At 40.5% G+C, this 13,332-nt stretch overlaps 1 protein-coding gene across 5 annotated transcripts in view; it reads left to right on the top strand.

The window, feature by feature from the left end:
* tns3.2 (tensin 3, tandem duplicate 2) overlaps positions 1-5,441 on the top strand; it is a 41,069-nt gene extending 35,628 nt beyond the window's left edge. For all 5 annotated transcript variants that reach the window (XM_059498918.1, XM_059498921.1, XM_059498922.1 and 2 more), the window contains 7 exons: positions 288-383; positions 2,619-2,696; positions 2,773-2,850; positions 2,930-3,098; positions 4,284-4,352; positions 4,610-4,639; positions 4,789-5,441. In XM_059498918.1, the coding sequence (XP_059354901.1) occupies positions 288-383; positions 2,619-2,696; positions 2,773-2,850; positions 2,930-3,098; positions 4,284-4,352; positions 4,610-4,639; positions 4,789-4,933 (665 nt within the window). In that variant the 3' untranslated portion in view covers positions 4,934-5,441. The remainder of the gene's footprint in view (positions 1-287; positions 384-2,618; positions 2,697-2,772; positions 2,851-2,929; positions 3,099-4,283; positions 4,353-4,609; positions 4,640-4,788) is intronic.
* The last annotated feature ends 7,891 nt before the right edge of the window (positions 5,442-13,332 follow it).

Consider the following 13,332-nt stretch of genomic DNA (forward strand, 5'->3'; position numbering starts at 1 on the left):
TATCAGAGTGCTATTTCTCATTTCACATATGATGTGAGTAAAGCACAGCAACAAAAAACAGCCGGATTAATTCTAAGCATCAGTGAGAGGATGGGAAATGCTTATAAAAACAAGTAATAATAATAACGATTTGATTCTTTTGATTCTATCTTCTATATATAAATGAGTCTTTACAAATCTGGTCAACACCTCTGCATCCATTTCGTCTTGACATTACATATGTGCTGTGATTGCTTTGGTAATTAAAAATAATTGTACATCTTCTCATTTCCTGTGTGTGTGCACAGTGGGCGATCTGTCCAGTGAGCTTGTGCGGCATTTCCTGATCGAGTGCACATCTAAAGGAGTGAGGTTAAAAGGCTGCCCCAACGAACCTTATTTTGGTAAGTATCTGTTAAGGTCCATGCAAGGTCAGGATCTCCCTCTAGTGGCTGTAATCAGGAGCATCATACAATAGTTTCCATTTTCTTTTAACTTACTAAAAAGATTGGGGTTAGCAATTTATATATATATATATATATATATATATATATATATATATATATATATATATATATATATATATATATATATATAGAGAGAGAGAGAGAGAGAGAGAGAGAGAGAGAAAAAGAGAAAGAGAAAGAGAGAAAGAAAAACCAAAAACCTGAAGAAAACCAAAATCATGATCTTCCAGAAAAGATCCAGATCCCAGGGAACACAACACACATTTACATTAGGCACTAACCCGATAACACACACATCACACTACAACTACCTGGGTTTGAAAATCACATCCACGGGAAACTTTAATCATGCTATGAATGAACTGAGAGATAAAGCATGCAGGGCCTTCTACGTCATAAAACAGCAATGTCCTATAGAAATCCCTATTAGAATTTGGCTGAAAATATTAGAATCAGTAATTGAGCCCATTGCACTCTATGGCAGTGAGGTGTGGGGTCCACTGACCAATCCAAATCAAGATTTCATCAAATGGGAAAAACATCCAATTGAGACCCTGCATGCAGAACTGTGTAAAAATATATTACACGTGCACCGGCATACAACAAATAAGGCATGCAGGGCAGAATTAGGCAAATATCCTCTAATCATAAAGATACAAAAAAGGGCAATTAAATTCTGGAAACATTTGAAACTCAGTGACCCCCAATCATATCATTATAAAGCCCTTCAATAACAAGAGATGAGCAAAGAAAGCAGTCCCCTCCCTCAGCTGATCCAGAGCTTCAGTCCTGATGATTCACTAACATCTACTGATGCTCTGAATCACATCAGAATCAATCAGATTACTGCACAAATCAAACAGAATTACATCACTCACTGGCAAACCCAAACAGATCAGCAGAGTAAAATGTGATGCTATCTGACTCTAAAGAGGGAGTACAGTATGGCAGAGTATCTGTACACAGTGTCAGATCAGAAACTGAGAAGCACGCTGACCAGATACAGACTCAGTGGACACAAGCTGATGATAGAGACGGCAGACACAGAAAAACATGGCTGCCAGCGGAGCAGAGACTGTGTTCACACTGTGATCTGAATCAGATGGAAACAGAAGTGCACTTCCTAACAGAATGCCCCAAATACACGGACATACGGACACAGTGTTCTATGATAAAATACAGCAGATCCATCAGACATTTAAAACTCTTCCGAACCAGGAGAAACTGCTGTATCTGTTAGGAGAACACAAGAACTGCTGTGTGTTTGCTGCTCAATATGTGTCTGCCTGTCATGATGTTAGAGAAAACACTCTGCCCTGACCTGATGTTTCCAATGTAGATTATGTTATGCCATATTACTGTATTGTATTACTTAGATGTATATTTTGCCTCTGTAAATCTAATACCATATTCTATTTTATTTTATTTCTAACTTATACATTCTCATACACTAATTCACTTTGCACTACATGGTTAATACTTTTTATATATTTTATTATTACTATTATTCTTTTTTCGTTCTGTAAATACATATGTGCACTATTTGTAAGCAGCCCAGCTGCAACTGCTTTGGCAATACAAATGTACAGTTTTTGTCATGCCAATAAAGCACACCTAAATTGAAATTGAATTGAAAGAGAGAGAGAGAGAGAGAGAGAGAGAGCGAGAGAGAGAGAAAGAGAAATTAATACCTATATTAAACAAGAATGCATTGAATTTATCAAAAGTGGCATTTATATTGTTGGAAATGCTTATTTTGAACTTTCTATGCATCAGAGAATACTGAAAAAAAATCAGGATTTTCAGCATTGATGATAAAAATATGTATTTACTGAGCACTTATTCAGTATATTACAATGATATTGGAAGGATTATGTTACTCTAAATACTGGAGTAATGATGTTATTGCAAAAACTAATTACACTATAAAATCTATTAAAATGGTTATTTTGAATTGTAATAATATTTCACAATATTTCTGTATTTTTTATCAAATAAATGCATCTGGTGAGCATACATTTTAAAATTATTGCTGACTCCAGAATTCTGAACAGTAGTGTATACCGTTTATTTTTAAATCAGCAAAATTGCAACAGCCATGCATTGGTATTGTATGGAAAATATGGTAAAACATTCAGCTAAACTTACTAATATTGTTTCTTGTATGTACAGGAAGTCTCACAGCTTTGGTGTGTCAGCATTCAATCACACCCTTGGCTTTACCCTGCAGACTCATCATCCCAAAGAGAGGTATTGTATAATATTAGTGTGTGTGTGTGTGTTTTATCTTTTTAGTGTTTATATGCTAACAGAAGACTGCTTTCAGACCCTCTGGAGGAATTAAATGAATCTTCATCACAGACGTCTACAAACTCTGCAGCAGAGCTACTCAAACAGGGAGCAGGTAGAGTGATATCTGTGTGCATGCTGAACATTATCAGTGATCATCTCATGCATGTGTTAACGTGTGTGTTGTTGTTCAGCGTGTAACGTGTGGTTCCTGGGCAGCGTGGATCTGGAGTCTCTCACAGGAGTTCAGGGTGTTCAGAAGGCCACCACTGGGATTTTCAGCATGGATCCAGCACCCACATCCACCGTCGTTCACTTTAAAGTGTCTGCACAGGGAATCACCCTCACAGACAACCAGAGGAAGTGAGTCTGTCTCTTTATATTTCTGTTTCTTAAGTTGATTTTATATTTTGTATAAAGTTCTGAGTTATATTTAGATGGGTTTAGGGGGAAATAGTGATAAATGTACCATTTCACTGATGACATTACATTATGTTAGTCATTTTTTAATGGAAATGTTGCTATTTTAAACTAATCTTAATGTAAAGTTGTGTAATGAGAACTGTTCAAATGTTTGGGGTCTTTAAGATTTTTTCATGTTTTTAAAAGTGTCTTAGGCTTACCAAGGTTGCATTTATTTGATCAAAAATAAAGTTAAACAGTAACATTGTGAAATATTATTCCAATTTAAAATAACTGTCTTCAGCTTGTATAGAATTTAAAATGTTCAGTAGTTGATTCGTGTGATGGCAATCAACAGTCATTATTCCAGTGTTCAATATACTATTTTTCAGGATTCTTTGATAAGAAAGTTAAAAAAAGCAGCATTTATTTTAAATAGATAAAAAAAATATATATATATATAAATATATATATATATATATATATATATATATATATATATATATTTACTGTTACTTTTGATCAAATGTAATGCTTCCTCGGTCAAACACATGTGTGACATGTATTTTTTTTGGCACACGATTTATAGTGCACGATCCAAACTTACATTTTTATAATTCATGAATGAAAATCATTTACATGGTAATGCAATGTCTGATTTTAAAAAGGATTTTAAAGGATGAATTTTGAGATTTTAAGTTTTCAGTCGATATATAATTTCTGATGATTTCTAAAATGTGATCGGGAAAAGGCAAGGTCTTTTTTTTTAAACAAAGGTCAAAACTCCTGTTATAATGTAGATTTTTGAGGGTGCACTCTTGTCATAAATTAATCGATTACTTTTCCTACATAATTTTTAACAAAAAAAATTGGTAAAATATATATTTGCGAGTCTTAGACCTTTCCAACGATATATAGTTTGTCAAGATTAGATTAGATTTAATTGTAATATAGTGAAGTAAATGTAGGCGCCCCACAGAGGGGACGGGTGACAGTTAACAGGTTTAATAAAAGTAATAAAAAAATTAATTGAAAAAACCCATCCCAAACTTTTGACCAGTAGTGTAAATTTATACACAGAAAACCTTCTATATGTATAGACATATAATGCTGTCCTGAGTTTTTTATATTACTGTGTGTTTCCAGATTGTTCTTCAGGAGACACTATGCTGTCAACACTGTGATATTCTGTGCCCTGGATCCTCAGGACAGGAAGTACGTAACACACACACACACACACACACACACACACACACACACACACACACACACACACACACATACAGTGCACCCTTGTTTGAACATTTGTTTGCCTGCTTTTCATTCATCATCTGTTCCATACAATGCATACAATTAATGCAATTTGTCTTAGAGCTGCCTTAAATTTTTACACTTATGAAGACAAATGTAAGCTTCACACTTTACTTTACTTTTAATGGGATGTTCTGATTTCTTCACTGCACTGTTCACAGGTGGACACGGGACGGCTGCACAGCTGCAAAGTAAGTCTTCCTTCATCACCTTCTCACTCTGTGCTTGTCACATCCCTGTTTTCCTGTTTTAATCAGACTATCTCAGTTCTGATGTAGTGCTAGTAATGTATTTGAGTGTGTACATTTATTATGTGTGTGTGTGGATCTTTGGACAACAGGATCTTTGGCTTCATTGCGAGGAAAAGTGGTAGCAGCACAGAGAATGTGTGTCACCTGTTTGCTGAACACGACCCCGAGCAGCCGGCCAGCGCCATTGTCAACTTTGTCTCTAAGGTGATGATCGGCTCTCAGAAGACCAAATAGAAAAACCATAGGCAGAGGTTCCTGATTAACTGTGACGGGGACCAACTCCACATCCTCAACTTCAGATGTAGAGGAGCCAAACGGATTTACAGTTTTGCTACTGTAATGTGACCGCTTTTACTCACTGATGGCATTGAGACAGTAAAACATCAGTATTGGAATGGACGAAACTTAATTTAATGTTGGATTCTCCGTTTATTTATTTTTTTGACAAGATACACAGGGACGGCGCTAAATGCCATTGGGATTTTATTTTATAGGTGGGCTAACTTTTTTCACGAGGCCCAGGACAACATTTCCAGCTGTCACCCCTAATGATGGACAAGAAGTTCCATTCCACAGGAAGTCTTTGAAATCTATGCGGCACTCTTGCATCACAGGACACATCCAGATGGTGGCGCCACATTTCTTCAGCTCGTTCTCACACTGCCATGAACACACAACTATTATTTTATTGTTTTATTTTATTTTATTTTATTTATTATTTTGCAGTTAGGTTGGCAGTATTTCCGAGAATAAAAATGTTGGAGGTGTATATGTAGATTCATTTACATGGTGAGTCTGGGCACATACAGACAAAAGATGCAGACCAAAGACCATTTTGCATATCAATTTAATTTTTTATTAATGATTTTATATACGTGAATACATTATCTGATGCTACTTAAAAAAAATTGCTAAAAATATTCAGTTGTTGTTTATCTCTGTGTTTGTTTATAAGTGCTGAGCTCTCATTTTTAGTCAATGACAAGTGGTTTCCCTAAAAAGCATATTTGTATTGACTTTGTTTATATATTTGGAAATATCATATAACTCATATTCTGTGTATACTTAACTCTTACTCATCTATGCAAAATGAGAATTAAACCATCTTATTTGATAATCCACCCTTATTTGAGGTAAGCATGACATAACTCGTGACGTTTTCTTTCTTTCTTTTTTTTTTTTACTGTAAAGAGGATTTTGCCATAAACATTTCACTTGGAAATCATCTGAATCAGACATATCTGAATAAACATGCATGTGCATGATACTTTTCTTACTTTAAGAAGCAAGGGCCATGTTTTCATCACAAAAGCTATTCTGTACTTTCCTTTGTACTGTCTAAGGCTTTGGTTTGTTGGTAAATGAATGATTTATGGACTGTATACATGCACAGAATACAATATTAAAGAAACCGTATGGTACTAAATTGAGGCAGCATTTGTCATGTACTGTGCTAAAAGAACAGACTAGCTCCCTAAGACAGATTTACTGCAAACAAAACAATTGTTAAACCATGGTTACTCTACATTTTAATATACTGCACTTTAATTTACTGTAAACGCTGTATTAAAGCCAAAGCATTGTTGTAGTTATAACTGTAGTATAACCATGGTTTATTTTGTAGTTACTATGGTTTTACCGTTGACGCTTTTTTAAAACCATAATTATTGTTAAAACCTAGATGCTATAGTTTTACTGCAAAATAATACAAATAATAAAAAATACGGTTAAACTACAAGGACTGTAGTAAAACCATGGTTGCTGTTGTTTTACTAAAAACCATAGTCAAACCAAGGTTACACTAGTAAAAGCATGGTTAGTTTTTGTAAGGGATCATAGTTTGACGAACTCAAAGGCACTGATTCAGCAAAATGTGGTAGACTGCAGGTGGCATGAGCTCAGTATTCTCTGGTGAGAAAGAGGGTAGTATAATGGTTTGCTTATTCAGAGGTTCGGTTGGATAAAAACATAGTGTCTCACTTGTTCAGATGTGATTACTGATTAAACAAACTGACCCTTTATACGGGCTCGGGGCAAGGGGGTGGAGGTGGAAATTAAACAAGAAGGAACTAGACACAAAGAAACTCAGAAAGGGAGTGAATTTTCTGAGTAGCGCCCCCTTCTGGCCAACACTCCCAAATACAACAAGCTCTATGAGTGTGCCTTCTTACTTTTCTGTTTCTTTAACCTTCTCACTATGGGCTTCAGTGTGACTGAGAAGAATGTCAGTCATGCAACTCCACACACACACACAATTCATCTCAACACCCAGCAGGTCTCCACATGTTTGCATAAACACACACATTGGAAAAGAGTCATAGTCGGGAGAGTTTGATTAAGCGCTGTGAGTGTATTAAACATATATAAAACAAAGACCTGTGTGTGTGTGTATGTCTGGAGAGCTGTGTATCAGGCATTCCTCTTCATCAGACTCATGGTCACGACTGGGAGCTCTGTGTTTTTTCTTGCGTATGTTTAGTTTTGCACGTTTTGCATCACTCTGGGAGTAAGCTTTGGCCATTAAGACCCATTGTGTCATGTGCGTGGCCCTAGGGTGCTACTTTATGTATGAATACAGACTTTGGCCTAGAGCTTAATTATTTGTGGGTTGGGGGTGCGAGAGGTCACTGCAAATTTGTATTTGAATGAAATGTGATAGACAGGGGTACGTGCAATACGTGGTTGGGTGTTTGTGTCGCATTTTGCTACATGATGAGAGATGTGGGAGAGGTTTTTAGGGGGGTTTCTGCTCTTTTTTTTTTTTTACTGGATCACTGACATGGCACATTTTTTTTTCGTGATCTATTAATTCATTCAAAATACATAAAAAATTGCAATTCAAACATCAAATGACTTAAATAAACCTTTTCAATAATAGGATTAATTACATTTTGTTTTAATGTTCAATAAATGAAGAAAAAGTTTCATTATCTATTCTATCTTTGTTATTGTGTATAAATATATTGCTTTTTATAGTTTTTCTGTAAATATATAAAAAACTATATATTTTTATTTATATTGGGTGTGTATATTTACATTACATTACATTTATTCATTTAGCTGACGCTTTTATCCAAAGCGACTTACAATTGCTATATATGTCAGAGGTCGCACGCCTCTGGAGCAACTAGGGGTTAAGTGTCTTGCTCAGGGACACATTGGTGTCTAATCACTGTCACAGTGTCTGGGTTGTGTTCCCTGGGTATCCACTAGGTGTCCTCAGTTCCCACGGTGTTTATCATATTATCACTTCCTGTCTCCTTATTTGGCCACCTTCCTCCTTGTTTAGTTAATTGATCGTTCCCCACCTGTCTCCAGTTTCCCCATTATCCTTTTGTGTATTTATACCTGGTCTGTCTGAGTCTTTGTCACGGAGTCCTTGTTGTATGATTGATACTTCCCAGAGTCTGCTCTTCCCATGTGTTCTTGTTTTGTTTCTATGTGTTTGGATTTTCTGGTTTTGACCCTGCCTGGACTGTTTACCCCTTTGGATTTGCCCTTGTAATAAATCTCACACGTGCAATTGGATCTCTCCTGTGTTTCTTGTATCACCGTACGTGACAGAAGGACTCCGTCATGCCTAGATCCAGCGGTGTGGGATTTCGAATCTGTTCCCCAGCCACCATGGAGGAACGGAGGGGGAGATTCCGAAACTTAACCACCCTTCGTCAAAGGGGGAGTGAGGTGGGTGGCCTGGCACAATTGTTTTGGACCATGGCAGTCGGATTAGGGTATAATGACGCAGCACTGAAAGACTTATTTAATGATTGCCTGGATGACCCTTTGCCTCAATGGGAGATGAAGGGGTTGGAGATCCTGGACTTTTGGGGGTTTACCCATTACCTGCGCCATCGTGCTCAGTGGGATGCAGCAACCACACCTGAGTCTCCAGACAAGATGGCCGCCAGCCCAGCGCCACAGCACCAAATGGCCGCCAGCCCAGAGCCACAGCACAAGATTGCCGCCAGCCCAGCGCCACAGCACAAGATGGCCGCCAGCCCAGCGCCACAGCACAAGATGGCCAGCAGCTTAGAGCCACAGCACAAGATGGCCGCCAGCCCAGCGCCACAGCACAAGATGGCGACTCAACGCCTGAGTCTCCAGACAAGGTGCCACCGACTCGCCATCATAGAGGGCGGAGGAGGAGGAGACAGGCGTCTACCGTTCCTCAAGGTCCGGAGGACGTTCCCGAGCGGGCCGCTGCCGTCCAGGAGGACGTTCCCGAGCGGGCCGCTGCCGTCCAGGAGGACGTTCCCGAGCGGGCCGCTGCCGTCCAGCAGGACGTTCCGGGGGACGTTCCCGAGGCCATTCCCAAGGCGGTGCCCGATGCTGTTCCGGAGGCCGAGGCGGTGCCCGATGCTGTTCCGGAGGCCGAGGCGGTGACCGAGGCTGTTCCGGAGGCCGAGGCGGTGACCGAGGCTGTTCCGGAGGCCGAGGCGGTGACCGAGGCTGTTCCGGAGGCCGAGGCGGTGACCGAGGCTGTTCCGGAGGCCGAGGCGGTGACCGAGGCTGTTCCGGAGGCCGAGGCGGTGACCGAGGCCGAGGCGGTGCCCGAGGCCGCTCCCGAGGCCGTAACCGAGGCAGTGCCCGAGGCCGCTCCCGAGGCCGTAACCGAGGCAGTGCCCGAGGCCGCTCCCGAGGCCGTAACCGAGGCAGTGCCCGAGGCCGCTCCCGAGGCCGTAACCGAGGCAGTGCCCGAGGCCGCTCCCGAGGCCGTAACCGAGGCAGTGCCCGAGGCCGCTCCCGAGGCCGTAACCGAGGCAGTGCCCGAGGCCATTCCAGAGGCGGTGCCCGAAGCCGAGGCGTCTCGCGTCTCCACAGGCAGTCCAAAGTCAAGTCAGGTGCCCATTGACTTTCCAGAGTTGAGTCAGGTTCCAGTTGACTCTCCAGAGTCGAGTCAGGTTCCAGTTGACCCTCCAGAGTCGAGTCAGATGTTTGTGGACCCTCCAGAGTCAGGGTTAGTTACCGTTGACTCTCTAGAGTTAGGGCTAGCTCCTGTTGATCATCCAGAGTCGAGTCATGTTCCAGTTGACCCTCCAGAGTCGAGTCAGATGTTTGTGGACCCTCCAGAGTCAGGGTTAGTTACCGTTGACTCTCTAGAGTTAGGGCTAGCTCCTGTTGATCATCCAGAGTCGAGTCAAGTTCCTGTTTACCTTCCAGAGTCGAGTTAGGTGACTGTTGAAAATTCAGAGTTGAGTGAGGTTCCGGTTGCCCTTCCAGAGGCTAGTCAGATGCTTGTGGACCCTCCAGAGTCAGGGCCAGTCACCGTTGACCCTCCAGAGTCAGGGCCAGTCACCGTTGACCCTCCAGAGTCAGGGCCAGTCACCGTTGACCCTCCAGAGTCAGGGCCAGTCACCGATGACCCTCCAGAGTCAGGGCCAGTCACCGATGACCCTCCAGAGTCAGGGCCAGGTACCGTGGACTTTCCTGAGTCAGGTCAAGTCACTGATGATCTTCCTGAGTCAGGGCTAGGTACCATGGACTGTCCAGAGACAAGGCTGGTCACCGTTGAACTTTCTGAGTCAGGTCAAGTCACTGGGTGGCCTTCTGCTCCACCCTGTTGGACTCCAACGTCGACCACGAGGACGTGGTGGTCATCTGCTCCGCCCTGGGGGGCGCTTGCCCTGACTACACGGTTGTGGTCGTCTTCCGCTCCGCCCTGGAGGACTCTGGCGTTGACCACTAGGGTGTGGTGGTCTTCTGCTCCGCCCTGGGGTGCTTCATGTTGTTGTTTTTTTTCTTTTGTTTTTGTGTTAATTTCTGTCCCTGTTCCTTTCTGTTAGTCTGGCCCTCCGTCCCTCCCCCTGAACCTCCTCCGGTCCTCCTCCCTCCTGGTCTTCCTGTTTTGTGCCTGTTCCTCATGTTTTTCTTTTCTGGCCCTCCGTCCCTCCCCCTGAGCCTCCACCTGTCCGCCTCCCTCCTGGTCTCTGTTCTGTCTATCGTGGAGCATCTGGAAGCCGCTCCGTAGAGGGGGGGGGGTCTGTCACAGTGTCTGGGTTGTGTTCCCTGGGTATCCACTAGGTGTCCTCAGTTCCCACGGTGTTTATCATATTATCACTTCCTGTCTCCTTATTTGGTCACCTTCCTCCTTGTTTAGTTAATTGATCGTTCCCCACCTGTCTCCAGTTTCCCCATTATCCTTTTGTGTATTTATACCTGGTCTGTCTGAGTCTTTGTCACGGAGTCCTTGTTGTATGATTGATACTTCCCAGAGTCTGCTCTTCCCATGTGTTCTTGTTTTGTTTCTGTGTTTGGATTTTCTGGTTTTGACCCTGCCTGGACTGTTTACCCCTTTGGATTTGCCCTTGTAATAAATCTCACATCTGCAATTGGATCTCTCCTGTGTTTCTTGTATCACCGTACGTGACACTGCCACAAAAACTATTTTTATAAAAACATGCTTATTTTGTTTTGTTTGAACTGTGTTTAGCCAGTTGGGAGTATGGCAGTGTGAATTGGCTTTTAGGTGCTTTGGAAACCAAAAAAACAGATATATAGAAATTGTTTAAGCAATTTACATTAAATTCTTAAATCTTAAGTAATTCTTACTATACACACATGTATACCATATATTTATATATAGTGGGTATAAAAAGAATAACCCCCTTTTTAAAATAATAATATCGGAAAATAAATAAGTAAACAGAATCACTGAGTCACAAAAAGGATCAGCTGTGCTCCTTTTGATCAGCTCAGCATGAAAAGAGCTTTTCTGGAACATTTCAGTCCTTGGTAGTGTAACTGAAGCAAACAATAAAATGGGTGGCAAGGCACTGACAAAGCTCTCCGTGATTGATATGGAAAAAAAAAAACTCTTTATCGATGCCTAGAAGCACTTTGAGGACTATTAAGAAGTGGAGGGAATTTGATAAAACATATACCCACTATATATAGTACACACACACACACATTATACATTATATATTATACTGTATTTTACATGTATATATACATGAAGTATATGATGGGAAATTCGATCACATATTGGACCCTTGCAGACCCTTATGACTGCGTGTCAAGGTCAAATAAAAATATCAGATATTTCAATGTTTTATGATAAGACAAGTTTAGTCCATGTTGTGAAATGTCATGTGTTGTAACATTATGAAATTTTATGAAAAAAGTAATATTTATGTAGTAATGGTATGGCATTCATGGTATTTGGTCAATAAATACTTTACATTGAAAGAAAGCTTTTAAAACCTTTTTGTAAATATAATATAATAAGTATAATATAAAAGCGTTTCGAAATTCATATGAAACTACCATGAATACAAATGTGCAGATTTTTTACCTTGATTTTTTCCTTTATTATGGACCTGTGTTTTTCTTTCAACATTATTACAAAACCCACATGTGAACTACATCGCAGTCCTATATATGTGCACAAACAACCGAGAAGCCAAGACCCTGTTGTATACCTTCTTCCTGTGTGTTTGTGAGTGTGTGAGTGAAACAGATCTGGTGGGGGATAAAAAATAGGCCTAATCTCAATATACAACCTCTCTCTCTAAAAAAAAAAAGACAACGCTGCTCAAATATTTAGCAGCGAATAAATAGTGGTTCTCACTTATGTCAAATTTTTTTCCAGAAAAGATTCTTGAGATGATGCTGAGGTGCCATTTTGTCTTTTCTTGTTGCCAAGTTCTTAACAGCCATCATGAGAGGGATCATCAGTTTATCGCGCAAACAAATATTTTCTTAATGACTGTCAACATATAATACATGACACAGATCTTTCTTAAACACTTTTGACATGTTTAATTCCTCGCTGGGACTCGTGAATGCAATTGATCTTACAGTCGTAGGCGCTGCTCATTAGAAGAGGCATGCGATGGGTGATAATTACAGACAGAGGCTAAGTACACGAGTTATGCCTCTGCAACACAACACTGGTCCGATGATGTTTTGCTATTAATGTGGCGAGTGTTTTTGTCTGGCTCGCAGATTGCAGTGGTTTCTAAATGAACCAAATGAGCATCTTTCCTGGAAATCTTGTTTAATGCACAACCTCCTCATTCAATATGAAAAAGCCACATTCTTGGACCTCTTGGATTCTTAGGCCGCAGATTGCAGAAACACTACAGAAGTGTGTGAATGTTACCATATGAATTATGGAAATGCTCGATGGCATGTGGGATGAGGGATTCTGGTGTTTGGTAATGTCACATTCATTGGCGCTTGGACAATGATGAGGATGTCTGAAGAGAATACTTTAATGTCCAGTCACTTAAATGCTTCGGTTTTTCGGAATAAATCTTTTAGGTTTTATGTGAAACAGCTGGCATTCCTAATGAATTTACTCGCTAGTCCAGACTGGTTTACACTGCTATGTTAACATGCACCCAAATAATACATACAATAATAATAATCTAAATCCAAATAATTAGATTCATTGAGTCCATGTAAACATACTGACCTTTTTGACAGATGCTCTTGAAAGCATCTCATGGTGCATTTAAGGAATCATTGTTTGTGCTTCCTAGGAATCAGAACCATTTGCAACAAATTACCAATTGGGCTGCAAATCTGGGTACGTGATGATTTTGGGCATGGTCTAGCTGATTGACCAGCATATCATTATGATATAATGAAAATTAAAAACATGAAAAACAAAACTTTTTTTAACAAAA

Source organism: Carassius carassius, chromosome 18 (assembly GCF_963082965.1).
Source record: "Carassius carassius chromosome 18, fCarCar2.1, whole genome shotgun sequence".
In the NCBI taxonomy this organism is placed as follows: Eukaryota; Metazoa; Chordata; class Actinopteri; order Cypriniformes; family Cyprinidae; genus Carassius; species Carassius carassius.